Genomic DNA, 25,392 nt, shown 5'->3' with positions numbered 1-25,392 from the left:
CCGACCCCACATCTCTCTTGCTTTGGCAGAAGCAAACACTCAAGGCAAGAGGCATCTGCAAAATGCAAACCGGGTTTCTTTGATTTCTTTCACACCGTTGTGAGTGACAGCATCACAAAGAGTATCCCTTGGGCTGAGCTAGACCGACCACTAGGAAAGGGATGGAAAATAAAATGCCAATAAAATCATGCCATTATACAAATCTATGGTGTGATTCTGGCTGCCAATCTCAAAAGGGATTTTGCAGAGTTGGAAAAGGCTCAGAAGAGAAAGGGGGACCAAAGCGATCCAGGGTGCTCAGTGACTGCCCTATGAGGAATGCTTGCGCTTTCCTTTTAGAGACGTTTAGGGACTTCCTTTTAGGGACTTTTAGAGAAAAGGGGAGATAGAGACATGAGAGATATTTATAAAATTGTGCATGGCACAGAGAAAGTGAATAGAGAAAATATTTTCTCTCTCTCTCCTGACACCAGAACTCATGGAAAGCCAGGGAAGTGGAATGTTGGAAGATTCAGGGGGAAGGACTTCCTCACACAGCACCCAGTTAAACTATGGAACCAGTAATGGTTCCCTAGGCAGTAATGGACACCAGTCCAAATGACTTCAGAAGATGACAAAGAGGAGTACTATTATGTTGGGAGGGGGGCAGGAAAATGCAGTCTGACTTATTTACTCTGATTCTTTGTAGTAAATCAGCAGCAGGTGGTTGGGGCTAGATGACCTTTGAGGTTCCATCTAAGTTTGTGACTTGTAGGATGTGAATAGTTTTGCAAGCCAGGTGGTGAAGCCAGAACTGGAGGAGGAAGTTGTGCAGGAGACCTTCCTGGTGGGTTGTGTCTGTCCCTCTTGGGTATTATTACTCAAACATTTTCAAGGCCCTGTGCTTTGCAGCCTCCTCTCCCAAATCCCCATGCTATCTCCAAATGGCCATGTTGCAAAACAATTTGAGCTGGGAAAGTATCAGCCGCACATTTTTGTAAGCCACTTCCATGCTTTAGAATAACTCTATTTCATTGGGAGATGAGTTTCCTGTCTGGAGCAGCCAATTATTGCAAGCAAAAAGGGATTTCAAGCAGGCTGGCTGACCCCTCCTCTCACTTCTCTATTACAAAAGGGAGGCTCCACCACCTCAGGGGAGTTAAAATTGCTGTACATTCTGCCTTTTATCTTCTTAGTTACAGAGTAACCCGAAACAGAATTTTCTTTAAACACTCTGAGCTTCAGAGAGACCCTTCAGAGGGATGAGGAGCTGGGCTCTCACCAGTATTAAACTGTGTGTGTTGATGGGGCAAGAAAGTGCCATCTCTCAGGGATGCCGGGGAGCTCACCTCCGTTACAATGCTCATAATGGATAGTTCAGCAAAGATGTCAGCCCAGTTGTGGAAAAGGGGGTTCCAGGCCAAGGGGCAGTTAGGAGAGCGACGGAGAGCAGAAGGAGACGATGCAAAGCTCCAGGGAAGCAGCATTTGAAGTATACTCACCTCGCCTCCAAAGGCATATTGGAGGAATCCACATTTTGCAACATTATGCTATGAGAGGGCAAAGTGGATTCAGAAATGGTTCAGAAAAAGGCCTCCCAAATTATTAAGGGGGTGGAGCAAGTTCCCTATGAGGAAGGGCTGGCCACTGCGAGGACAGGATGCTGGATGTGACGGGCCTTTGATCCAGAAGAGCTTTTCTTAGGTTCTCATGGGGAAACGCTCAGCCGACAGGCGGGAGGCAACTCTCATCCCCGGGTTTTAAAATATGTTAGTGTACTGACAGACCAGCAGGGTGGGTAACCCACCTCTCTGCTGGGAAGATTAAGGAATCCCAGAAACACCTACAACAATAAAATAGAGGTTGGCACACACACATAAACTTATCAGCCTGCAAGATTGCCATGCCTCATAAAAGCCTCTCGACTTCTCAGATAGGCGGAACTGGCATGGTTTTCAGGGGCCACATAGTACCTGGTCTGCAACTGCAAGAATCAATTATGAATGTGGCAACACCCATACTTGGGAACTCCCTGCCTCTTGAGACCAGGCAGGCTCCTTCACTGTGTTCTTTCCAGCACCTGCTATGAACATGTTTGTTTCAACAAGCCTACCCAGCTATCTAGGATGCTGGTGTGTGGATCCTTAGTATATAGCTGGTTTGAATTTTTTGAATGTTTCAGTCCTTCAGCAAACCTCTAGGCAACCTAAGGCTCGGGGCCCAGATGCAGCCCAATTGCCTTCTCAATCCAGCCCACGGATGGTCCAGGAATCAGCGTGTTTTTACATGAGTAGAATGTGTCCTTTTATTTAAAATGCACCTCTGGGTTATTTGTGGGGCATAGGAATTCGTTCATTCCCCCCCCCCCTCAAAATATAGTCCAGCCCACCACATGGTCTTAGGGACAGTGGACCAGCCCATGGCTGGAAAAGGTTGCTGACCTCTGCTCTAGGGGGCTTATTGACTCCAGTGCAATTCAGAGGCAGCTCAGTGCAGTTCCCCTTGGTCACCGAAGGGTTACTGCAAAGCTTCTTGTCCATCCCCAGTCCTGTTTCAATAGAGACCCTTCCCTGCTTTAGAAGTCAGCACAGGCAAGACATTTCAGCAGCTTCAAGCACAGGCAATGGTGGGAGGGGGGGTCTTGGATAGTGAGGGTTGGTGGGGAAATGGGAGTGTTCCAGTTGTAAAAGGAAGTCTCCGTTTTCTTTTCCCAAGAGCTGGAGGAGCCAGGCAATGTGTCACAAAGGACATTCTGCCTTCTTTTGCTCCAAACCAAACTGTCACTGTTTTGTTTTCTTTCTGTTCTGCTCCATCGCTGCCCCTTCCCTTTAAAAAAAAAAAAATCCCCTGCAGCTTCCAGGAGGCTTAAGAAGAGAGGTCCAAATTGAGCAACCTGCATTTCTGCAGGGCTGCTCAGCTGCTAACAAATGGCTCTGCTTTGACATCACCTCTCAAATTGTCTGGGGAAAGCTGTCAGTTTCTGTGAAATATACTCAGAGTCGCAAAGTGATTTCATGCTCTTTATTCAGCTCATAGTGGTGAGGAGGAATGAATGAAAGTCCCCTCAAAGTATCTGCTTTATATACATTATTTACACAATGGGCTGCACATGATTGGCTAATTCTGGAATTCTACTGTAAGCCAATCAGGTTGTGTATTCACTTATATCTGGAGCATGATTGGGTGGTTCCTGCCAGCCAATCATACTGCTGCATTGTTCTAGGACCAATCAGACTGCTGCATTCTGAATCCTATTGTTCTAGGACCAATCAGACTGCTGCAATTTGGATCCTATTGTTCTAGGACCAATCAGACTGCTGCAGTTTGGATCCTATTCAACTCAGTACATAACATTCTGGCTTGCTTCCTGGCAGAAGGATGGCTTTGAGCTGACTTCACAGTCGCCTTGGATTTGCTGCAGGCTGACATGGCAGCCTCTTCTCCTGGCCTTGCTCATGTCAAATCTCATCACCTGGCAACCAGGAGACACACACATGCACAAACACACTGGTGACAAGCTGGTGACAAAGCAGCATAAAGGATGTCCAATGCACGCCCAGTCCTGGTGGTTCTCTCCCCCTCTTTTCCTCTTTTCAGGTTTCTGTTGAACATCTCTTCCTAACATGATGCTTGGCTTGGTTCTTTCCTAGTGGGGAGTCCCCAGTACTGCTTGGGATTTTTTAGAAAACAACAAATAGGGTGACTTTTAATGGATAATGTAATTTGTGAGTTTAGTCCCATCACACCAAAAAGCAGGTGAAATCATGCCAAAGTCATGTTTCAACTTGCCATTTCAAATCAGAACGGTGCTCGGCATCCAAACATCCTGAACCCCATCCTGAGTTGGTTGAGGGTATCTTGAGAGATGAGCAAATCTCTGCCAAAAAAGGGCAAAGTCTTGTTTCAGTCTCGATTCAAAATGGCAATTGGCATCTAAACATCAGCAACAACTGCCACCCTCACCTCAGGAATCCTTGCGAGGCAGCTGAGCCTGTAGAGGACAGATGGAAAGACGCCCTTTCCAAAATATAGAGAAGGTTTTAGAAATTCCTATAAACTGCTCTTCATCCACAAATAGATTTTCAGGGTGGTATACAAATGAACTTCAAAATTCCAAAAACCAACTATACAATGAAATTAAAAGCAATTAGACACATTCAATAAGCTAAAACAATACCATAATTACAACTGCCCAGGCAAATAAAAAGGCGCCGTGTTGATGAAGGGGCTGGACTAATTGACCCTTTGCCAATGTCCCTTGGAGGGCATCCATCCCAAAGCTGGGAATGTCACTGCAAAAAAGATCCCCTCACTCTTTTGTACATAAAATCAGAGAGCTGGAAGGGACCCTGAGGATCATCTAGTCCAACCCCCTGCAATGCAGGAATATGGAGCTGCCCTTTACGGGAATTGAACCTGCAACCTCAGCATTCTCAGCACCACTCTCTAAACAACTGAACTATGCAGCTGATGTGCTTTTCCCCAAGGAGAAACACAAAGAAGGAGCCATGACTATTGTAGTGAACAGGCAGATTGATTCAGGAAGAGGGTGTTAATTCATGTATTTGGGCCCTGGGCTGTTACTTGTTTAGCACTTTAAAATGTAATCATCAGCACTTTGAACTGTGCTTGGAAGTGAACCAGGAGCCCCTGTAGCTCCTTAGAACGGAAGTCACATGGGACACTTTGGGGAATCCTACTAAAATTCTGGCAAATGGGTTTTGTAGCAGTTGAAGCTTCTGGACTGTTCTCAACAGCAGCTTCATACAGAATGCATCATAACCATGGTTCCCAAACTTTCTCAGAACACCACCCCCTTGGTTCCATGAACCCATCCCAGGGCCCTCCACCCTGCCCTATAAAAATACTATTCAGAACAAAAGTTTGCATGAGCCACTAAGAAAGGTCAGAACAAAATAACATTCAAAACAATTGAACATTTGTTCATAATCCAATTAAAACTATTTAGTTTAATTAATTCAATGAAAACAATGAACTTGTTCTGATGATACCAGCACACATGGGGAGGAGGAACTGGGGGTAAAAACATGTGCCTTAGTGAAACCTCATATTAAAGAAAATTGCTTTGTGTATACCTTGTGTATACAAATGTGTATACTAAAGGAAATGCACACACAAATACCTATGAATTGTCAGGTGGAGAAACTGAGAGGAACAAATTCATCCATCCCCGGTTATTAAGCTATTTGTTTGAAAGGTTTATAGCCTATTATTCAATGATACCGTTACTTAAAAGTGGATGTTGTAAAAACAGCTAAATCAATAAAAACAGACAGCAAACCCATCAAGATATAAACAGAGATGGCACGGAAGGCTTCAAAACAATTAAAACCATTTTTTAAATTACTTAAAAAGGTAAAGGTAAAGGACCCCTGACAGTTAAGTCCAGTTGCAAATGACTCTGGGGTTGCGGTGCTCATCTCGCTTTACTGGCCGAGGGAGCCGACGTTTGTCCACAGACAGTTTTTCCGGGTCATGTGGCCAGCATGACTAAGCAGTGCACGGAAACGCTGTTTACCTTCCCGCCAGAGCGCTACCTATTTATCTACTTGCACTTTGATGTGCTTTCAAACTGCTAGGTTGGCAGGAGTTGGGACCGAGCAACGGGAGCTCACCCTGTCATGGAGATTTGAACCACTGACCTTCCGATCAGCAAGCCCTAGGCTCAGTGGTTTAGACCACAGTGCCACCCGCGTCCCTACACAATTCAAATATGAAGGACAACTTTTCTAAAGTTTAGCATCCATTTAGTGAACCCATCATAGTAAAGGAATGAGATTGGCAGCTGTCGTCTCCTCATGGATTCCTTTGGGAAAACATTCTAAGAGAATATGTTTATGAAGGACAATTGTATGGAATTAAAAGTCATCAATGTTTTTTAATACTGTACTCCTGCTGCCTCCTCTCTCCTCATGTCTGTCTATTCCATTCCTTTCCCTTTCTTGCTTTGATCTCCTCCCTTTCTCTTTCTTATTTATTGTTGCTGCTTTTTGTGCATTAGAAAATTAAAATTAGAACAAAATTACAAAAAAATACATCAGTGCCCAATTGTCATTGGGTCTTGACTTGGTGCCATATGAGAGCAATGTCACTGCCTGTTGTGCGTGAGGGGGAGCATTCTGCAGGTTGGGAGATACCCAAGGGATGAACCTTCCCTTGATCCTGGGCATCTCATGGCGCTCTTTCTCCTTCCCTGGGACACAGGTGAAAAGCGTCAACCTCTCCGAGGGGGAAGTGCTGTCTATCCGAGGCATGGATGATGACCAGCTGATAGTCCTGGCCAATCAGACACTCCTGGTGGAGGGCCAAGTCATACGCAGCCCCACCAATACCATCTCAGTCTTCTTCCGCACCTTCCAAGACGACGTGATTGGGACTTTCCAGCTGCATTATCAAGGTACAGGGGCTTTTTGTTAGGGGCAGAACATCTTCCCTGTCCCAGGGGGGCTGCCAAGGTGAGGAGGAAGCCCTGGATTATGCAGCTACTGTGCATTTGGCGGGGGGGGGTCACCAACCTTTTTGAACTATTGGGGCACATTTCACATTTTGAGAGGATGCTGAGGGCACCAGTCACGAAAATCTGCCATGAGGGGGATGTTGCATAAAATCAGTCTGCTGATTTTCCTCCCTTGGCTTACAAGGGGAAGTCAGATCTCTCCTACTGATCCCGATTGTGGAGATGCAGTTGTCAAACACACAAGAAGAGCCATGTTTTCACCAATGCCAACCCTAAAGCAAATTGTGGGCTGCCACCCTGTGCCTCCCCTTCATGGATCACTGCCTTGCTGTGGCGAAGGGGCTTGAATAACTCAGAGAAGCTATGAGCTATGCCATGCAGGGCCACCCAAGATGGACAGGTCATAGTGGAGAGTTTTGACCAAATGTGATCCACCTGGAGCAGGAACCGGCAAGCCACTCCAGTATCCCTGCCAAGAAAACCCCATGGACAAAGACAACAGGCATATAAAAGTTATGACGCTGGAAGATGAGCCCCTCAGGTCGGAAGGCGTCCAACATGCTGTTGAGGAAGAGTGGAGGACAAGTACAAGTAGATTCAGAGCTGATGAAGCGTCTGGGCCAAAGCCGAAAGGACGCTCAGTTGCGGATATGCCTGGAAGCGAAAGGAAAGTCCAATGCTGTAAAGAGATATGAAAGGAACATTTCATACAAAGATTACGATAATAAAAAACAAAAGTGGAAAGGACCTAACAGAAGCAGAAGACATCAAGAAGAGGTGGCAAGGAGGAGTTATGCCTGAAAGATATGAATGTCTCTTATACCCCAGGTAGTGTGGCTGCTGACCTTGAGCCAGACATCATGGAGAGTGAAGTCAAATGTGCCTTAGAAAGCACTGCTAATAACAAGGCCTGTGGAAGTGATGATATTCCAGCTGAACTATTTAAAATTTTAAACGATGATGCTGTTAAGGTGCTACACTCAATATGCCAGCAAATTTGGAAAACTCAGCAGTGGCCAGAGGATTGGAGAAGATCAGTCTACATCCCAATCCCAAAGAAGGGCAGTGCCAAAGAATGCTCCAACTACCGCACAATTGCACTCCAACTACTGCACTCATTTCACACGCTTAAAATTCTACAAGGCAGGCTTAAGCAGTATGTGGACCGAGAACTCCCAGAAGTGCAAGCTGGATTTCGAAGGGGCAGGGAACCAGAGACCAAATTGCAAACATGCGCTGGATTATGGAGAAAGCTAGAGAGTTCCAGAAAGACATCTACTTCTGCTTCATTGACTATGCAAAAGCCTTTGACTGTGTCGACCACAGCAAACTATGGCAAATTTTTAAAGAATTGGGAGTGCCTGATCACCTCATCTGTCTCCTGAGAAATCTCTATGTGGGACAAGAAGCTACAGTTAGAACTGGATATGGAACAACTGATTGGTTCAAAATTGGGAAAGGAGTACGGCAAGGCTGGATATTGTCTCCCTGCTTATTTAACTTATATGCAGAATTCATCATGCGAAAGGCTGGGCTGGATGAATCCCAAGCCGGAATTAAGATTGCTGGAAGAAATATCAACAACCTCAGATATGCAGATGACACAACCCTGATGGCAGAAAGTGAGGACGAATTAAAGAACCTTTTCATGAGGGTGAAAGAGGAGAGCGCAAAATATGGTTTGAAGCTCAACATCAAAAAAACGAAGATCATGGCTACTGGTCCCATCACCTCCTGGCAAATAGAAGGGGAAGAAATGGAGGCAGTGAGAGATTTTACTTTCTTGGGCTCCATGATCACTGTAGATGGTGACAGCAGTCACGAAATTAAAAGACGCCTGCTTCTTGGGAGAAAGGCGATGGCAAGCCTAGACAGCATCTTAAAAAGTAGAGACATCACCTTGTCAACAAAGGTCTGTATAGTTAAAGCCATGGTTTTCCCAGTAGTGATGTATGGAAGTGAGAGCTGGACCATAAAGAAGGCTGATTGCCAAAGAATTGATGCTTTTGAATTATGGTGCTGGAGGAGACTCTTGAGAGTCCCATGGACTGCAAGAAGATCAAACGCATCCATTCTTAAGGAAATTAGCCCTGAGTGCTCACTGGAAGGACAGATCGTGAAGCTGAGGCTCCAATACTTTGGACACCTCATGAGAAGAGAAGACTCCCTGGAAAAGACCCTGATGTTGGGAAAGATTGAGGGCACAAGGAGAAGGGGACGACAGAGGACGAGATGGTTGGACAGTGTTCTCGAAGCTACAAACATGAGTCTGACCAAACTGCGGGAGGCAGTGGAAGACAGGCGTGCCTGGCGTGCTCTGGTCCATGGGGTCACGAAGAGTCGGACATGACTAAACGAATAAACAACAACAACACCCTGTGCCTACTTACCTGGGAATAAGCCCCGTTAAACACAAAGAGACTTCCTTCTGATATAGACAGATAATTATTATAATAATAAAAATTTTATTACAAGCAAGAAAAACAGCAAAAACAGGGAAGGTGCACTAAACAGAAACTCTTTGGGATCCCAGGGATTCATACAGCCTGATGACTTCATGGAAAACACTGCCAGGTTATAGCAGTCTGGCTGGCTCATTTCACAGAAAGTTGCCTGCACATTTTGTTTCATAACTTTTTTTCTATGGTGTCTAGAGAAACACTGGCATAGTGTGGAGGGCTGGGTGTGTGTGTTGCCCCAGGCCCATTTTTGGGAGGGGGTGCGACAAGGCACACCACAACAAGCCAAGCTCCTATCAGAGCCCGCCTCCAGTGTGCACCCAGCACCAGCACTGCTCCCAGGTCAGGTCTGACCCGGGGGTTGTGTGGGAATGTTCAGGGATGCAGGAGAGGGTATATTGTTTGATTATATCCTTTTCCAACTTGTGTTAACAAGTGCCACAATTTCAGCAAAGTAACATTCCCCTTTTTAAACTTGCAGCAGATGCGTTTGCTTAGGCTCGCTAAAGCCTCTATAATAACTGTTCTGGGATTTTCCCCTTATTCCCTCATAAAAGATAAGACACGACACAGTCTTCTATAAAAGTATAAAAAGGTTTACTCACACAACATTCTGTTCACAATAGGATCCCAGAAGGCAGACTTAGCTTAGAAAAGTAACATATACCTAGAAACTATCTCATAAGAAGACAGTCCCTTTGGGCATCATTGGCAAAGCAGATGTTGCTTCTTCGATGCATGTAGTAAAAAAAAGAGAGAGATGGCTGCCCTGCCCTGTGCTTTTGTCGTTACCTGCACAGGTGAGGCCACACCCACCTCTTAGTCACATGCAGAGGAAGTCTGTCCCAGCCCAGAAGGAAACAGGAAGCTTACCTGCTGGCTGGACAAACATTCCCCCCAAGTGCAAACATGTTCACTCTAGGAATGTTGTACTTGACTGCTCTTGTGTTTCACATCCCACAAGGCGGAGTGGAGGAGAGTTAGCAGCAGAGCTGCTACCCCTCTCCTTGGCTGCACTGCATGAGAGAGAGAGCTGCATTAGCAGCTCCTTTATTCCTGGCTGCAGCTCCACTCCCGGATCAGACCTGACCCAGAGGCAGAGTAGAGAGTCATGCAAGGACTAGGCAGCTTCCTCGCGCCCAGCTGCAGCTCTGTTCCCAGGTCAGGTTGGACCTGGGAGCAGATTGGAGGAGAGTCGGTGAGCAGCAGTGGGCTCCCTCCACCCCTGCCCCCCCCCGGGTGTGCCCGCCACTGTAGAGACATATTTTAAAAGCAGGTAGTGGAGAGAAAGAATGAAAGCTCAGAGTCCTGGGCACCTGCAGTTACTATGATGTAACCCATAATATGATGAGCAGCATAACTAATCTAATGGCTTTCTGAAAAGCGTGGTCTTCACCATCGGAGAGCTAGCCTGCTGGAATCCAACAGACCCTTCTCTGAATCAGTTCAACTCTTCTTCATCAGCCCCCAAAGCATCTCAGATTGAAGTAATCTTTAATTGATTTATTCTCCCACATTAATACCCTCCCCAATAACCCATATCAACCCCCAGTTTTCCCCAAATTCCCCCAGAAATATTTAGGGCATTCAGAAAAAGGGGGGCTTTTAATTAGGATTTTAATGCCTAACACCTGATAAGCAAGGAATCCCAGAAGTTCTTTATGGAGGAACCTAAGAAGATAGCTTACACCAGTCAGGCCAGTAGTTCCTCTAATTTGATCTCGTCCACTGAATAGCAGCAGCTCCAAAAATCTCTTTAAGGAGTGAATTTATTGCTGCTTCTGGCCCCTTAGAGCAGAGCTCCATCCACCTGCCTTTCTTATTTCCCTCCCTGGCTCAAGAAGCAGAGAGCAGCTTCTGGCTTTTAGAAACAGGAGAGAGACATGTGGAGGCCAAGCACTAATATTTGTGGGCCTGGGAGTTGAAACTGATCATATGCAACTTGCTCATAAAAGTGATCTAGGAAGGGCTGGACAATGGGCTCCATAGGATGGTGAATGCTTCTCTCTGTGAGGGAGCCTTCGCAGACCTGCTGAAAGAGGTGGTTATTAAAGCGCTTATTAGAAAAACCATCTTTGGACCTGGCCAATATGGCCAATTATTGCCCAGTCTCAAATCTTCCATTCTTGGGCAAGGTAATTGAGTGGGTGGTTGCTGAACAACTCCAAGCATGCCTGGAGGATACAGAACATTTGGATTCCTTCCAATTGGGGTGCTGGTCTGATCCAGAAGGCTCTGCTTATGTTCTTATGTTCTCTCTTGCCATTGACCAGATGATATTCATGAGACAGGATCTCAACAACCACGGTCTTGCAAAACCCAGCAGCCTAGATATGCTACATCCCTTAGGGACATGGTAGGTGCTCCTCCAGGGCCTGATTGTAATCCCATCTGTTCACTTCCATTGCAGTATTTATGCTGAGCTGCAGCTTCCCACGGAGACCAGATTCTGGGGAAGTCACCGTCATGGGCCTGCATCCTGGTGGCACAGCACACTTCCACTGTCACCTGGGCTATGAGCTGGAAGGTCCAGAAATTCTGACCTGCATTAATGCTTCCAAGCCGCACTGGAGCAGCCCAGAGCCCATCTGCTCAGGTATACAGAGCTGGGAGTGCAAGGATGTGGGCGCCTGGTGCAAGATGTCACTGTCTGATGATCACACACACACACACACCCGTCTCTCTCCCCCCCCCCCACCTGCATCTCTAGCACCCTGTGGAGGAACAGTGCACAACGCCATCATCGGACGCATCTTGGCCCCGACTCATTGGAGGAATCACACTGAGAGCATGCTGTGCACCTGGACCATCAGCACCCAGGGGGACCAGAAGCTTCACCTGCATTTTGAGAGGCTCCTGCTGGGAGACAAGCAAAGGTGAGGTCTCCTTACAGCTGCTGCTCCAGCTCAGTGAGTGCAGAGGTCTCTGAGTTGTGGCCCAGCTGGCATCTGCTGGGGAAGGAGGGGAAACTCCTAAGATGTGCAAATCCACTGGGCCCCAATCCAGATCTGTCTGCAAAATTCTGCCCCCTCCCAATAATTCTGATGGATGAGTTATTCAGGGAAATTACCTTAACTGTTTATTTATTGACAACAAAAAAGGTGCAAACATAGCAAAGAAAAGAAATCAAAGAATCAGCAATTGAACCACCAACCTTCTGGTTAACAGCCAGACATACTGAATGATTACGCCACAGGTCTGGGATGAGAAGAGAAAAGTAGGTTGGATTGTATTGGTGAAAATGTCTGACGAACAAACATGGCCTTCAAAATTGCCCCTGTGACAGAACGGAAGGGAAGGCCATTCACTCTCTTCCTTACATGACTGCCAGTCCTGGTAGCCTGGAAGCCGCATGTCCAGAGCGCAGTTCTCCTCCCAACCCCAGAACAATCCTGCTGGAACCCCCAAGCCTCAAGGAGCAGCACCAGTCGACAGAAGGCCTCCTGCAACACACAAGGCTGTTTAAGGAACTGACGCTTGTGTTTAAAGGAGCATTAGAAAATGCAGTCTGGTAATGGGCAATAAAGCAACTTTATGAGCTGTAGTGAAATCCAAGAGTAAAACATCTGTTTATGACTGCAGTAAACACATAGGTGGAGAGAGAGTTTCAGCTTGTATAATCCTTCTAAAATAATGGCTTCATGCAGGAGCAGGGGCAAGAGGAATGAGCAGGGTGGGACAATTCACCAAGAGGAAAATTATGGGATGGAGAGAGTCGCAAAAGGGCTCACAGAGAGTTGTTAATGGTAATCCCCTGCTCTTAGTTGTTGTTTTTTAAAAAAATGGAGGTGTGGAGGTGGGAGCTGAACCAAATGTGAACAGGAGAAACAGAGAGAGCATTGGACTGAACAGAGGAGGCTGTTGTATACCAAGCCTGTCTATCAGGCCCACAAGCCCAAAATTGTCAACAGTGGCAGGCAGCAGCACCCCAGGGTTTCGGGAAGGGCTCTCGCACAACCGCTCCTAGAGATGGCCAGGGATTGAGCTGGGGACCCTCTGCTTGCAAGGCAGACACTCTGCCACTGAGCTATGACGCTTCCCCACACACGACAAGAGTACACATTGCTGCTTACTCTGCAACCCCCAGACTCCCTCCATTGGCTTTTGAAGATATATACACACAAGGTTAACCACAATCCATATCTATCCTGTAGTTTCTTGAAAAATGCAGCTGTTTGATGGGTTTCCCTTCAAATGAGCTCCCATCCAAATGGAAAACTTCACAGTTCAACGAGGTGTTTCCATTTGAGACAGCTGTTGCACATGCTCAGATGATTGCTTCATTAATAGGAGGGGGTTGGGGGGTGCAGGGCCAGGGAAACCAAACAGGTAATGTGTACTGGTTGAAGACATCCCTGCCTCCTCTTTGATGTGTCTGTGCAGGGATGCTATAGCTCTGCTGGATCTCATTGCTTTCATGTCTGCTGTCCCAGCACTTTGATCTTTCCTTTCATCATAATGTTATTATTGAGGGCACATGGTGCTGGGGGGAGGGGAGATTTTTAAAGGCGAGTCTAGGAAATATTCTTAGAGTTGCACCTAGGAGACTCCTTCTTCCCAAAGGCAAAAGAGGGACAATTCCCAGAAAGCAAGCAATTGCCTTAGGCAAGCCGGGACAGGTGGCAGCAGAGGATTCTGGGAGGGAGCCCTTGGACCTTCCGCCTGGCCTTCCTGACCCTGTGCCTGTCCCGTTCCATCCCCCACACCCGCAGCATACTGGTCTACAACGGAGACAGCAACCAGTCGGCCGTGCTCTACAACTCCCACCAGAGCGACAGCGTCCCCTTTGAGGGGGTGATCAGCGAGGGCACCACCTTACGCATCGACTTTGCCTCGGAGGACCCCAGCGCCATCCCTACGTTCAACATCCGCTTCGAAGGTGATTCCCTCCCCACTTGCAGTTCTGATGATGATGGAAATGCAGCAGGGAGTCCCTTTGCAGTCCTGCTGATCACAATAGATTAAGGCAATTAATCCAGGCATTGATTGTAATGTCCCGGGCAAGAGCAGAGAGAGTTGGCCTCATTGGGCATCAGCAATTTTCACTGCAACACTTGCCAGGCGCCGGGGAAACTGCTGGTTCGCATGTCCAGTTATAAAGGGGACAAGGCTCAGTTGGTCTGCAAGTAAGGAAGGCCCTGCAGGGGTGAAGCCTGGGCCCCCACAAAATCTGGCTGAAACAACAACAGCCCACCACCCCAAAGCTGTCTTGTGGGCAGTTCCAGTGATCCTAGCTCAACAAGGATGCTATTGGGCTGGGTGGAAGAGGGCAACCAGCAGGACCAGAGGGCAGAGGCACTTTCCCTACCAGGAAAGAGGAGGAATGGACACCTGTGCTCTCCAGATGGGATTGGACGACAACTCCCTGCAGCCCGAACCAACATGGCCGGCAGGCACAAGCCGGAGGAGTTGGAGTCCAACCACATCTGGAAGGCCAGCTGTACTCCATGCCTGCACGAGAGCACTTGGGGTGGGAGGTGGTGGCAAGTGAAGGTATGTGTGTGTTGAAGGGGGAGGCACATAGTGATGCTCTAGAACTCGCTCCCCCAGGAGGCAGGGATGGCTTCCAGCTTGGATGGCTTTAAAAGAGAATTATACTGCTGAATGGAGACGGTGATCAGGGACTGCTAGCCAGGAGGGCTCTGCTCTGCCTCCACAGTCAGGCAGAAATGCTTCTGCATCGTGATTGCTGAAAACCACAGGAGGGGAGGGGCTCTTGTCCCTGGGTGCTGCTTTGGGGCATCCCATGGGTGACCAGGATGCTGGACTAGATGGGCCATTGGCCTGATCCAACAGGCTCTTCTTACATTCTTAGAGGCTAAGGCGGCTGTCTGTCAGGGAGAGCTGTAGTTGCGGATCCTACATTGAGCCAGAGAGGTGGGCTAGATAACCCCCAAAGTCCCACTTTTCTGTTGAAGTGTTGAGCATTTTGGACCATCAACCCTCTCGTTCCTGTAACATCAACCTGGAATGCATATGCAATATAAATACAGCTGGGTAGATGCAGGGGTGCAGAGACACAAGTTGGACATGGAAACCTCAGGAGATTGCCATGAAATGTGGTGTGAGTCAGGAAGAGGGGGGCATCATCCACTCTCGTAGTGGCAGCTCCTAATCTAGAATGTAGGGAACAACAGTTCTCTCTCCCCCCCCCCCAAGTATTCTGTGTGCAAAACTGAATGCAAAGAGTGGATCCCGTTGCAAGCTTGAAAAGCCAAATAAGATTATAAAAGACAAGTGCATTATCCAAAGCAGCTACATAGGCTGCTGTATCTCTTTGTCTCCAGTCACATTGGTGGTGTCAGGGATTATTTTGAAATGGCCCTCCAGGCAGAGAAATCTCCTTGATTCCAGCTCCTCACCAGGGAATGAAGAGCAGATGGAGATCTGGCTGCTGGATCAGCCCAAAGCCATGGTCCCGGCAGTGGCCAAACAGGTGCCCCCGGAGAAGCCCACAACAAGACCTGAGGCAGGGCGGTGTTTCTGGGCAATGTACAAGGAACTTTCGGGGGTGGGGAATCTGTGCTGGCTTTGCGTCAGGAGGGATTTTTTAAAGAAAAAAGACTCAGGGTTGCAGTCACGACTCTCTTTGCATCTTTGTCAGGCAATCCGCAGCCCGTGGCATGAAAATGTGTTCTTCTGCATTTGCGGATCTGTCTTGCTACACTCCACTGTCTTTGCACAATCTCCGTATCATCCCAGCTCAGTCCTTATTAATACACCACTTGCCAACACAGCGTGTGATGTTACCGCTTGTTCTCCAGCAGGTATTTTGCAACCTGGAGCTGAAATACTCAAGGCAGATCAAACACTGCTGGATGCAAATGCTTTAGAAGGGAGAAAATATTCTGGAGCTGCAAGGAAGGAGGCTTCGCTCAGAAACAGGGAACAAGTGAGATATAGAAACTGACCAGTAGAGCAGATTTAAGTCATCTTTTTTAAAAAAAAATCATTTGTTTTGGTAGAGGATGATGCTTTGTTCTTTGCTATCCTGTTCAGTTATGATTAAGATTGCATTTAGTCCTCTCATTATTCCTCCCTGCTCACACAAAAGGCATCCTGACAAAGCAAAGCCCTAAATCAATTAGAGTGACATGGATTCTCACATGCAAGCACCAGAAATGTGACATATCCCTCAAGTATGAAAGGACAAATATTGTTTTAAACCTTTAGTGACAGCCAAATTCCCTTGCTTCATGCCAATCAGAGATAGCTGACAGAAAGAAGAGTTCTCAGAAAGGTGGTCTACGTTCATCCTTTGTTATTTGAACAAGCTGGACCTGCACATGGGTGTAGCCAAAGGGGGAGGGGGCGGGCAGCTGCCCCCCCATCAAGTAAATAAATAAAAATACTTAACTGACCAATCATACTGCAGAAAGCTTGTTTCTGCTCCCCTAACAAAAGTCCTGTCCCCAAACAAAAATCCTGGTCATGCCCCTGGACCTGCAGTAAGTGCAGATGTTCAGGATTCTCCGCCGCCCCGCCCCCCCCCCGCCCCTGCTCTGGCTTTCTGCCCCTTCCCTGGATCAGCCTCCTGTGGACACTAATATGCACAGTCCTCACTGGGCTGTTTTGAAACCTTACCCTCCCCTGCCCCCACCAAACCTGCTGTCTTACTCTCAAATCTTTTTTTTTTTTACCTATGCAAACCTTGGGGCTGGTTCCAATTCCACTGATAGTTCCTTCTCATGTATGGATGGTGCAAAAAGTCATGGCGCTCTAAGACTGAAATTGGAAATACAGGGAATGGTGATAGCAAGCTACAAATCTAGGGACCAGGAAGTGACACCAGATTCCTCCAGTTTTTAACAGTCCAAAGCTGCCCCTCTTGCTAGGATGTGCCTTTCCAAGAAGGGGGGAATGCATGTGCTACTCTAAAACTAAATGTACACATTGGAGAATCTGTATGAGAGGGGAGACAGCAAAGCATCATGCCATACACAAGGACAGAGCACCCCAGGGAAGGCCTTTCAAGATTCTACATTGCGGCTGCTTGGGGGGAGGTCTGGGGCTTTAATTCTTGATCTTCCTAAGAAGGTGAGGAAGAAACAGGCTTCCTTCCTTAACTGGGGACCTAAATCCTTTGCACAGTTGCAGTTCAAACCCTTTCTTCTGTTTTCTGCATCAGTCCCACCCAGCTCCCTTGATGAAAGCAACAAGGGAGACGTAGCTCTGAGGGATGGATGCTGTCTGTGGTCCCAGCGCTCACTCTTGACCAGGCAGGCCTCTGGCTGAGCATCCCAGCTCTTCATTTTAATTAGGATGGAACAGAAAAAATAGCTCATTCCCCAGGGAAGTAAAGATGGATCAGCCTCTTTCTGGGGAGATTTAAAGGGGAAGCAGTTTTCTCCAGCCCCCTCCGCCGCCAACACTTGCAAGGACTTCTGCTCTTTCAATCTGGCATGTCAAAATGCAGCCTAGCTGCTCATTACATGATCTCAAAAGAGAAACAGAAAGAAAGAAACCAGAGGGGCAAGAAGGAGCAAAGAGGGCAAAACAGCAATGAAAAGCAGGTGGATGGGCAGTGGAGAAGACAGGCTCCAGAAACTTACCTCTTCTGGTAAACTGAGAACCACCTGCCAAGCCCCTCTCCTTCACCCTCAGGCACTGGCTCCATGTCACCCCCGCAAGAGGTGATAGGATAGAAGCCGATAAAATTATGCCTGGCCTGGAGAAGGTGGGCTGAGGAAAGTTTTTCTCCCTCTCAGATAACACTGGAACTCAGAGGATGCTTCTGAATGCCAGTTGATGGAAGTTTCATGAGGGAAGAGTGGCAGCTGTGCCCAGCTCCTGCTTTGGGGCTACCCATAAAGGGCATCTGGTTGGCCCCTGTGAGAACAGGATGCTGGACTAGGTGGGCCCTTGGGCTGATCCACCAGGCTCTTCTCATGTTCTTACAAGTTCCTAGTCCTTCTTTGTTGTGCTTCCTGCCTCTCTGCCTCTCATTATTCCTCTTTTCCTCTTTCTCTCTGTCTAGAATACAGAAGGGAAGGCCTGATACAATCAGAGGAGGGCCCAGTCTGGCAGAGGGAGGAGGTGGGGGGGTTGTGCATGCAAACAATGGCTGTCCTTCTGTTCCCCTTCAAGCTTTTGAGAAAGGTCACTGCTATGAGCCGTACATCCAGAATGGGAACTTCACCGCCTCTGATCCCACCTACAACCTTGGGACCATTGTGGAGTTCACCTGTGAACCTGGCCACTCTCTGGAGCAAGGACCAGCCATCATTGAGTGCATCAACATCAGGGAGCCCTACTGGAACGACACTGAGCCACTGTGCAGAGGTGAGAGGAAGGAGCGGGAAGACCTCTGTACCGCAGGGCTTCAACTCACCTGTTCTTGGGGGATGTTTTTTCACAAACGCATGCGCACACACAAGTCCTCTTTCTTTCTTTCTTTCTTTCTTTCTTTCTTTCTTTCTTTCTTTCTTTCTTTCTTTCTTTCTTTCTGTTGTTTTGTACCAGGATGAAAATGGGCATAACAGTGGTTGCAGGGGGCCATTCACACAGGGGGTCCTTGCCTTTGTCATTTCTGCATGTTTGCTAGGCATATTTATAGCCTAGTCTTCATCACAGTAGATCTCAGGGTAGGGTACAATAATGCACATGTGATAAACTAAAAATGGCATAAAGTCAACTGAACAGCCAACATGGGTCAGCTAGCCGCCACTCTTGGGCCCCTTTCCCACCCACCAGAGCAGAAGGACCAACCACCAGGGTGGGCAGCTGCTGTGCAATATGTGTGTCATGTATAGATTCACCCTTCTCCTTACAATTTGCATAATAATAATAATGTACAAAACTACAGGGATTGGAGAGTTGGTGATATTATTTGTACCCTAGCCAATGTATCCATGGTTTTCCTTCTTCCCATTTTATCCTCATAACAACTCTATGAGGTAGGTAAGGCTGAGACTGGCTGAGAGGGCACTAGTACTCTGGTCTCCCAGGTCTCAGTCCAGCACCACCTCTGCTTCTTGCGCTGCTCTCAGATGGCCTTTCTGTCCTTTGCCCAGAGCAAGCCACCCTCTGCTTCACTCACCTCACAGCAGCCTCCTGCCAAGGCCTGCCACTACCTTTTGGTTCCCCAGGAGCAGATCTCATCCTCAGCAGAGGCTGAGCAGACTCCATGTGCAACTCCTTAGCAAACGACAGCAGAGGCGGCTCAGATCTGGCCTTCCCAAGTGGCTCTGAGCTGCATCCTGGCCATTTAACGCTGGCCTCTCTTGATGTTACAGCAATGTGCGGAGGGGAGCTCTCCACCGGGGCAGGGGTGATCCTTTCCCCCAACTGGCCGGAGCCCTATGCCGAGGGCGAGGACTGTGTCTGGAGGGTGCACGTCGGAGAGGAGAAGCGCATTTTCCTGGACATCCAGTTGTGAGTAGTTTTCCTACTTGTTGGACTGAGTGCCTCTCTCAGCTGTGTGCATTGCTCCATTGAGGGGACTCATCATACAGGCTGACACACACACACAATATTTTGAAAAGTTGCTTGTTCACTATGCATTTGAACACTTCTTAAGAGATCATGACCAGATTTTGCTTGGTGGCTCTCAAGATCAAGGAGCAGGTTTGCATGTCTGTTTGGATATAACTGGATATAATTTTGAGTCAAAATGGCAGCATGGACCTTTCAAAGCTGTACTGATTTTAACCACTGCCCTTATCTTTTGAATATTTTTAAATACTTGCTTTTGACATGTTGATATTTTATATTATATTTTTGTAAACCACTTAGAGGCTTTTCCTACAGTTGAGCAATATATAAATATTGTTTAGTAAATAATAAAGTAAATTATCTCTAGCCAGTTCCTTGGTGAAAGTGCAGTTGGACTAGATAACCCCCGGGATCCCTTCTGACTTACAGTTCTATATGATAAAGGCAAGCAGGCAAGGAAAGGAAAGGGATAAAGACTTTTTAATAACTAAGCAGACATTCTCTGTGATGCAGCAAAACCTGCTGCTCAGACCCTATAGAGCATCCTCCACACAATGGATGGGGATGCTCAGGCCCAGGCTACCTGACAGATGGCTTTGCCATATGCTGAGATCCTCAGGTGAGCACCTTCTCTCTCTGGTCCCATTCAAACCAGAGGCACAGCTGGGAATGACCCAGGGGAGCCCTTTCAGTGGCTGCTCCTGAATTGTGGATGGCCAGAGTCCAATTGTCAGTCAAGCAGGACATTCATTTAGGTGTTGCAAGGCCAGTGTAACACAACCTCAGCCAGCAAGGAGTTGAGATGTGGCAACACAAATATAGCAAAGGCACAAACATGTATACACTTACAAGCAAAGGGAAGCAAAGCGGCAGTTCTATGGCAGGACTTCCATCTTCCAGCTTATACTGGTTTAATCACAAGACATCACAACTTTCTTATCTTTCCCTCCTTCCTTTGCCCTCAACAGTCATAGCAACAGCTCCTGCATGTGTCTCAGTCTGTCCTTCTCAGAAGCTTCTCCCACAATCACAATCTTCACTTTCCAACCTTCACTTGTTCAGCCTTTCTAACACACATTTCAAATTTTAATTCTATTTTTTCTATAATTTCTATGACACTAAAAACATTTAAAACCAGCTGAAAACATTTCAAAGCATCTCAAGCATCTAAGCACATTTAATGTTGAATGCTCACATGCTGTACATGCCACTGTCAGGATGCTGTCAACGATAAAGACAAGGAAAAGTTCCTTGCAGTCCTTTTTTATTTTAATCTTTACACAGAGAGGCTATGGACCCCAGCCTCTTGGATAATGGCGTTGTCCCAAGTGAATCTCCACCCCTCCTTCTTTCCCACTTCCTCATTGGTCATCGTCTCCTCTACAGGTGCTGCTATGTGCCCTCTGTCTCTGAGCTCTTTGCTCTCCTACTTTTAAGGCTCACAGGGTTCTTGGTGATGGAGGGTCTGGAGTGCTTTCTAATGACAGCGTGTCAGAAGGATGTGCATGCTCAGAGAGCCAGTGTGGTGTAGTGGTTAAGAGCGGTAGACTCGTAATGTGGTGAACTGGGTTTGCGTCTCCGCTCCTCCACATGCAGCTGCTGGGTGACCTTGGGCTAATCACACTTCTTTGAAGTCTCTCAGCCCCACTCACCTCACAGAGTGTTTGTTGTGGGGGAGGAAGGGAAAGGAGAATGTTAGCCGCTTTGAGACTCCTTAGGGTAGTGATAAAGCGGGATATCAAATCCAAACTCTTCTTCTTCTTCTCTGTCTCTCCCGTGATTTCCCAGTTTTTCCCCTCATCTGCCTCTGAGCTTCTACCTCCTTCAAACCCCTGTTGTAAATCTACACTGTCCTCCTCTTCCTCTCCCCTGAAAGAGTCAGGATGGGGAGGCGGCCTCCACCACTCCTCCTCTGCCCAGTCCCTGACACAAACTGGCTCTCTATTAAATAAGATCAGCTGATGGGCAGGAGACCAGCCTGCAGGCTCAAGCCGAGATGTCTGGGACAGAGCTGTTGTCTCCCCTGCCCCCTCTTGCCAGGACCCCACTAATGAGTGAGTCCCCTAAGGCATCTGATTCTTCCCCTCCACATATGAAAGCCTCCCTCCACACGTTGAGGGTGGAGAGACAGGGAGATGTCTGGCAATGGAGGATAAAGCAAGGGAGCAAGTCAGGGGAACAGAGAGATGGTTGTGATTAGCCAGTGAAGATCCAGGTGTAGATATCCTCTCAAGCCAGGAAACTGGGAGGCCTTGAGCAAATCTCTGGCTCTCAGTATAGACTTCCCTACAGATGATGATTAAAAAAGGAATTATATGCATGCTGCCGTGATCTTTTGTGGGGGGTGGCATAGGGGGAAGGGAGGGACAGGAAGATGAGGCAGCGGACAGCTTTGTTATACACTAGAAACTGATGGAGAAAACAAATGTCTCTGAGCATGCACAAAATGCTGCCGAGTAGCTACAGCAGGCAAATCACATCTGATAATAGGGCAGACAGCATAGATTCCTACGGAGCAGCTCCTTTAGCATCAGTCGCCCTCCTCCCTCTGACTTGCTTGAAGGGATCAGAGAGAAATTCCCTTGGCAAAAGCCGCTTTGCGGTTTAGGCAAGAGCTAGTTCCACAACTTTATTTACCACTTGAGCTCACTGAAGGCTTTGTAAATGCCCGCCTTCCATTTATTTAAGCCTGATGGGTCTTTGTCTTGCAATAAATCCACATGCCTCCCATCTAACACCAAGCTGAGATTTCTGACTGCAGCATGGAGGCAAACAGACGGCCTCTGCACCAGGGCGGGGCTGGCAGACCAATGCTGGCACAGCTGCCTCCCTGGCCCAGAAGCAGACTCAGGGCATGGCGGGCAGCTCCCCCCCCCCAGGGCACTGAGCAGAAGAGGAGCATCATCATCCCTATATTGATACGAGTATCTACTGAGAAGATCCATAAAAAGCAACTGCACCAAAAGGAATTATTGTGAAAATAAGAAATATTTAGTGGGTGGTGCCCAACGTTGTCCTTGCTCAGGGTCAGTGGCGTAGCGTGGGGGGTGCAGGGGGGGCCGACCGCACCGGGCGCAACATCTGGGGGGGGCGCGCTCGCACTCACAGCTCTCTGCCCCTACCTGGCTCACTCACTCTCTCTCACTGCAGTGCTGGCTGTGCGAATCCGATCTGAGCCGCTGGGTCGCCGCCCACTGTGGAGGGGGTGGGTGCCAGGCGTGCGGTGCGGAGAGAGAGCGAGGGACTATTGGGGGAGGGACAGTGCAGCGGCCGCCCAGCGCAGCGCTGAGCGCGGGAGAGAACCACACCAGACCAGACCAGGCAGCAGCAAGAAGAAGCTGGCAGCGGCGGCAGGTTAGGGGTTAGGGGGCGCAAATTACTTGCCTTGCCCCGGGTGCTGACAACCCACGCTACGCTGCTGCTCAGGGTACCATATTACCAGAGTCTGGCCCTGCCTGGCCAGTCATTCCTCTTCCTCTGTCTAGGTACAGAGACAGACAAGCAGATATTTTCCAATGCCCTCCTAACATTCAACAGAGAGGTAAATGGGTGAGGAAAGGCCCCAACCCCAGCCATGAAGCTCAACCCCTCTCTCTTGGTCTGGCCTACACTGCAGGCTTATTGGGAGGAAGAAATGGGGAAACAATTATGGACACTGCCCTGAAATTCATAGAGGAAGGATGGGATCTAACTATGAGTCGAATGTTAAGAAATTAAACATGTAGCAGGAGACCTAATTTATTTGTGTATTTCTGAGCGAAGCTGCCAATTGGGAATATTCATTGGACGACTGCCTTTTATCCTTGGGAATTAGTTGCCAGGGGCCAAAGAGCAGCTGAAGATGAAGGCACCCCAGAGTTGGGAGGACTCCAGATGGGGGCTTAGCATCACAAACAGGTCACATAGATAATTGCAAAAGAGCTGCCAGCAACTGCATGGGTTGTCTGTCTGTCTGTCTGTCTGTCTGTCTGTTTGTTTGTTTGTTTGTTTGTTTGTTTGTTTGTTTGTTTGTTTGTTTTAAATTATGCATTGGATTTGTCATGGATAGGGAAAATCTGGATTAAGGGATTGGGGGTAGGGAATACAGGCTATCCTTTTTATACCAGTGATGTCATGTGGACACTGCGGAAAAGTTGCAAGTGTGAGCTGCAGGCTTTCCACCTCTGGAAGCAGCACCTGAAGATTTCAAGGGGACCAAAGGGGCTTCCCAGTTCAAGACTGCAGAGCTTATGCTTATTTAACATGCAATATAGGGCCCATCCTCTGAACCAGCTGCTGCTTCTGAAGAGTCTGCAACTGCTACAACAGCCTGGCAACCACATCTAAATGGTGGCTGCCAGCTCCAGTCAGAGGACAGCAGGTCCCCTCGCCCCACCCCTGCAAGGGTGCCCTCTTGCGTTGCACTTCGGGCCAATGACATGCCAGTTGCTGGCTTTGGGGTTTTGGATTTCACAGCTCTGCAGGTCACAAACAGTAGTGGTTGGCAGGTGTGTGGGTAGCAGTAGCACGACCCTTTCTGGCTGACCTGTGATTTGAGAATAAGAAGAGGGCAATTTACATCCACCCTTGAAGGAAGCTTGAAGGAAGATCCCACCCACCCTTCCCTCTCCAAATCTTTGGTCAGCCTTCTAATCCAGGGTAGGTCCTTTTCCAGTCTGCAGTGTCTGTTCGTCGTATTTGGAGCAGTCCTCAGAATCAGAAGGTTTTTGCTCTCTGTGTGAACCCATTAAAGTTGTGCTCTCCTCAGCTCTTAGGAGAAAAGAAGGGACTGTGTGTTACCAGGCATAAATGTCACCAGGAAAACAGTCTTTTGACAGGAAGCCACAATTTACTATAAAATGTCAGCTTTCCAGTGGGATTATCCAAGTGGCTTCCAAGAAGAACTTTAATCAAATTCCCAGCTAAGCTGGCGCACAGCCAAGGATGAGGAGGGAGCCTCAGCAGCTGTATGGGCTGAGGCAAGGAGTGGGGGCAGATCTGAGCAAGGCAGAATTCCATGCAAGCGAGACAGAATCATAGACTTGTAGAGTTGGAAGGTACCCCAAATGTCATCTAGTTCAGCCCCCTGAAATTCAGGAATCACAGCTAAAGAGTCTCTGACAGATGCCCACCCAATGAGGAAGCTTCCAAGGGAGCCTGTTCCACAGTCGAGCACCTCTTACCACCAGAATGTTATTCCTAATGTTGCATCAGAACCTCCTTTCTTATCATATGAATCCATTGGTTCCAGTTTTCCCTTCTGGAACAGCAGAAAACAGGCTTGCTCCATCTTCCATGTGGCAGCCCTTGGGATATTTTGAGATCTTCACAACAGGTGACTTCCAAGTGCTCTCTCTCCTGTTGTGGACCAGCACGGTTTGGTGCAATTTACATCTTAGACCAAGGGTAGCCAACATGGTGCTCTCCAAATGTTCTTGGGATTCCTATTCTTATCAGCCCAGTGGCACCAGGGATTATGGGAGTTGTAATCCAGCAACATCTGGAGGGCACCCCTTTGCCTACCCATGTCTTAGATGGTGCTCTGCTAGCCCTTCCCATTGCTCCCTCCAGGGGACTTTTTATTGCAGCTTCTGCATCTCTCCTTCACCCATCTCCTGCCACCAGCATCAGGACCTTAAAATTATTAAACAGAACTGAGAACCCCGTGGTGTTCTGGAAGTCACAATTTAGTGTGCAGACATTAGCAGATGGTGATAACTGTGAATGCTTTGGGCTGCTGCTGATTCCTACTGATAAAGACACAAGAACATGGCGGAGCTCTTTTCTGGCTGGCTGGCAGACTGGTGTTTCTCCTTGAAACTCTGAGTTGAAGGGGAAAGTTTGAATTTACTGAAGAGCAGCACCCTCTGCTGGCCAATAGAAGCTCTGCTACTGTGTTGAATTTAGAAGTGAGACCAGTGAGGAGTTACCAGTTTCTGATATTGTCCCCTGTCTGCTTGCCATGCAGAGATTCACTGATCTTCATGCCATGAGCTTTGACTGCCGCTCCTGTTCTTTCTTCTTCTTTTTTGCTGTTCTTTTTTATTGGTTTCTTTAGACATA

At 47.9% G+C, this 25,392-nt stretch overlaps 1 protein-coding gene across 1 annotated transcript in view; it reads left to right on the top strand.

Annotated features, from left to right (window-relative positions):
- Positions 1–25,392, top strand: part of SEZ6L (seizure related 6 homolog like) — a 130,089-nt gene that overhangs the window by 82,528 nt on the left and 22,169 nt on the right. Inside the window, 6 exon segments of the mRNA XM_080986588.1 lie at positions 6,205–6,397; positions 11,327–11,512; positions 11,627–11,792; positions 13,629–13,795; positions 18,004–18,198; positions 19,152–19,290. Coding sequence (XP_080842714.1) covers positions 6,205–6,397; positions 11,327–11,512; positions 11,627–11,792; positions 13,629–13,795; positions 18,004–18,198; positions 19,152–19,290 — 1,046 coding nt within the window.

The sequence above is a fragment of the Podarcis pityusensis genome (assembly GCF_964106645.2).
Source record: "Podarcis pityusensis genome assembly, chromosome: 16".
Taxonomy (NCBI): Eukaryota; Metazoa; Chordata; class Lepidosauria; order Squamata; family Lacertidae; genus Podarcis; species Podarcis pityusensis.
The sequence above is the reverse complement of the archived record's forward strand: the minus strand, read 5'-3'. Positions and strand labels throughout refer to the sequence as shown.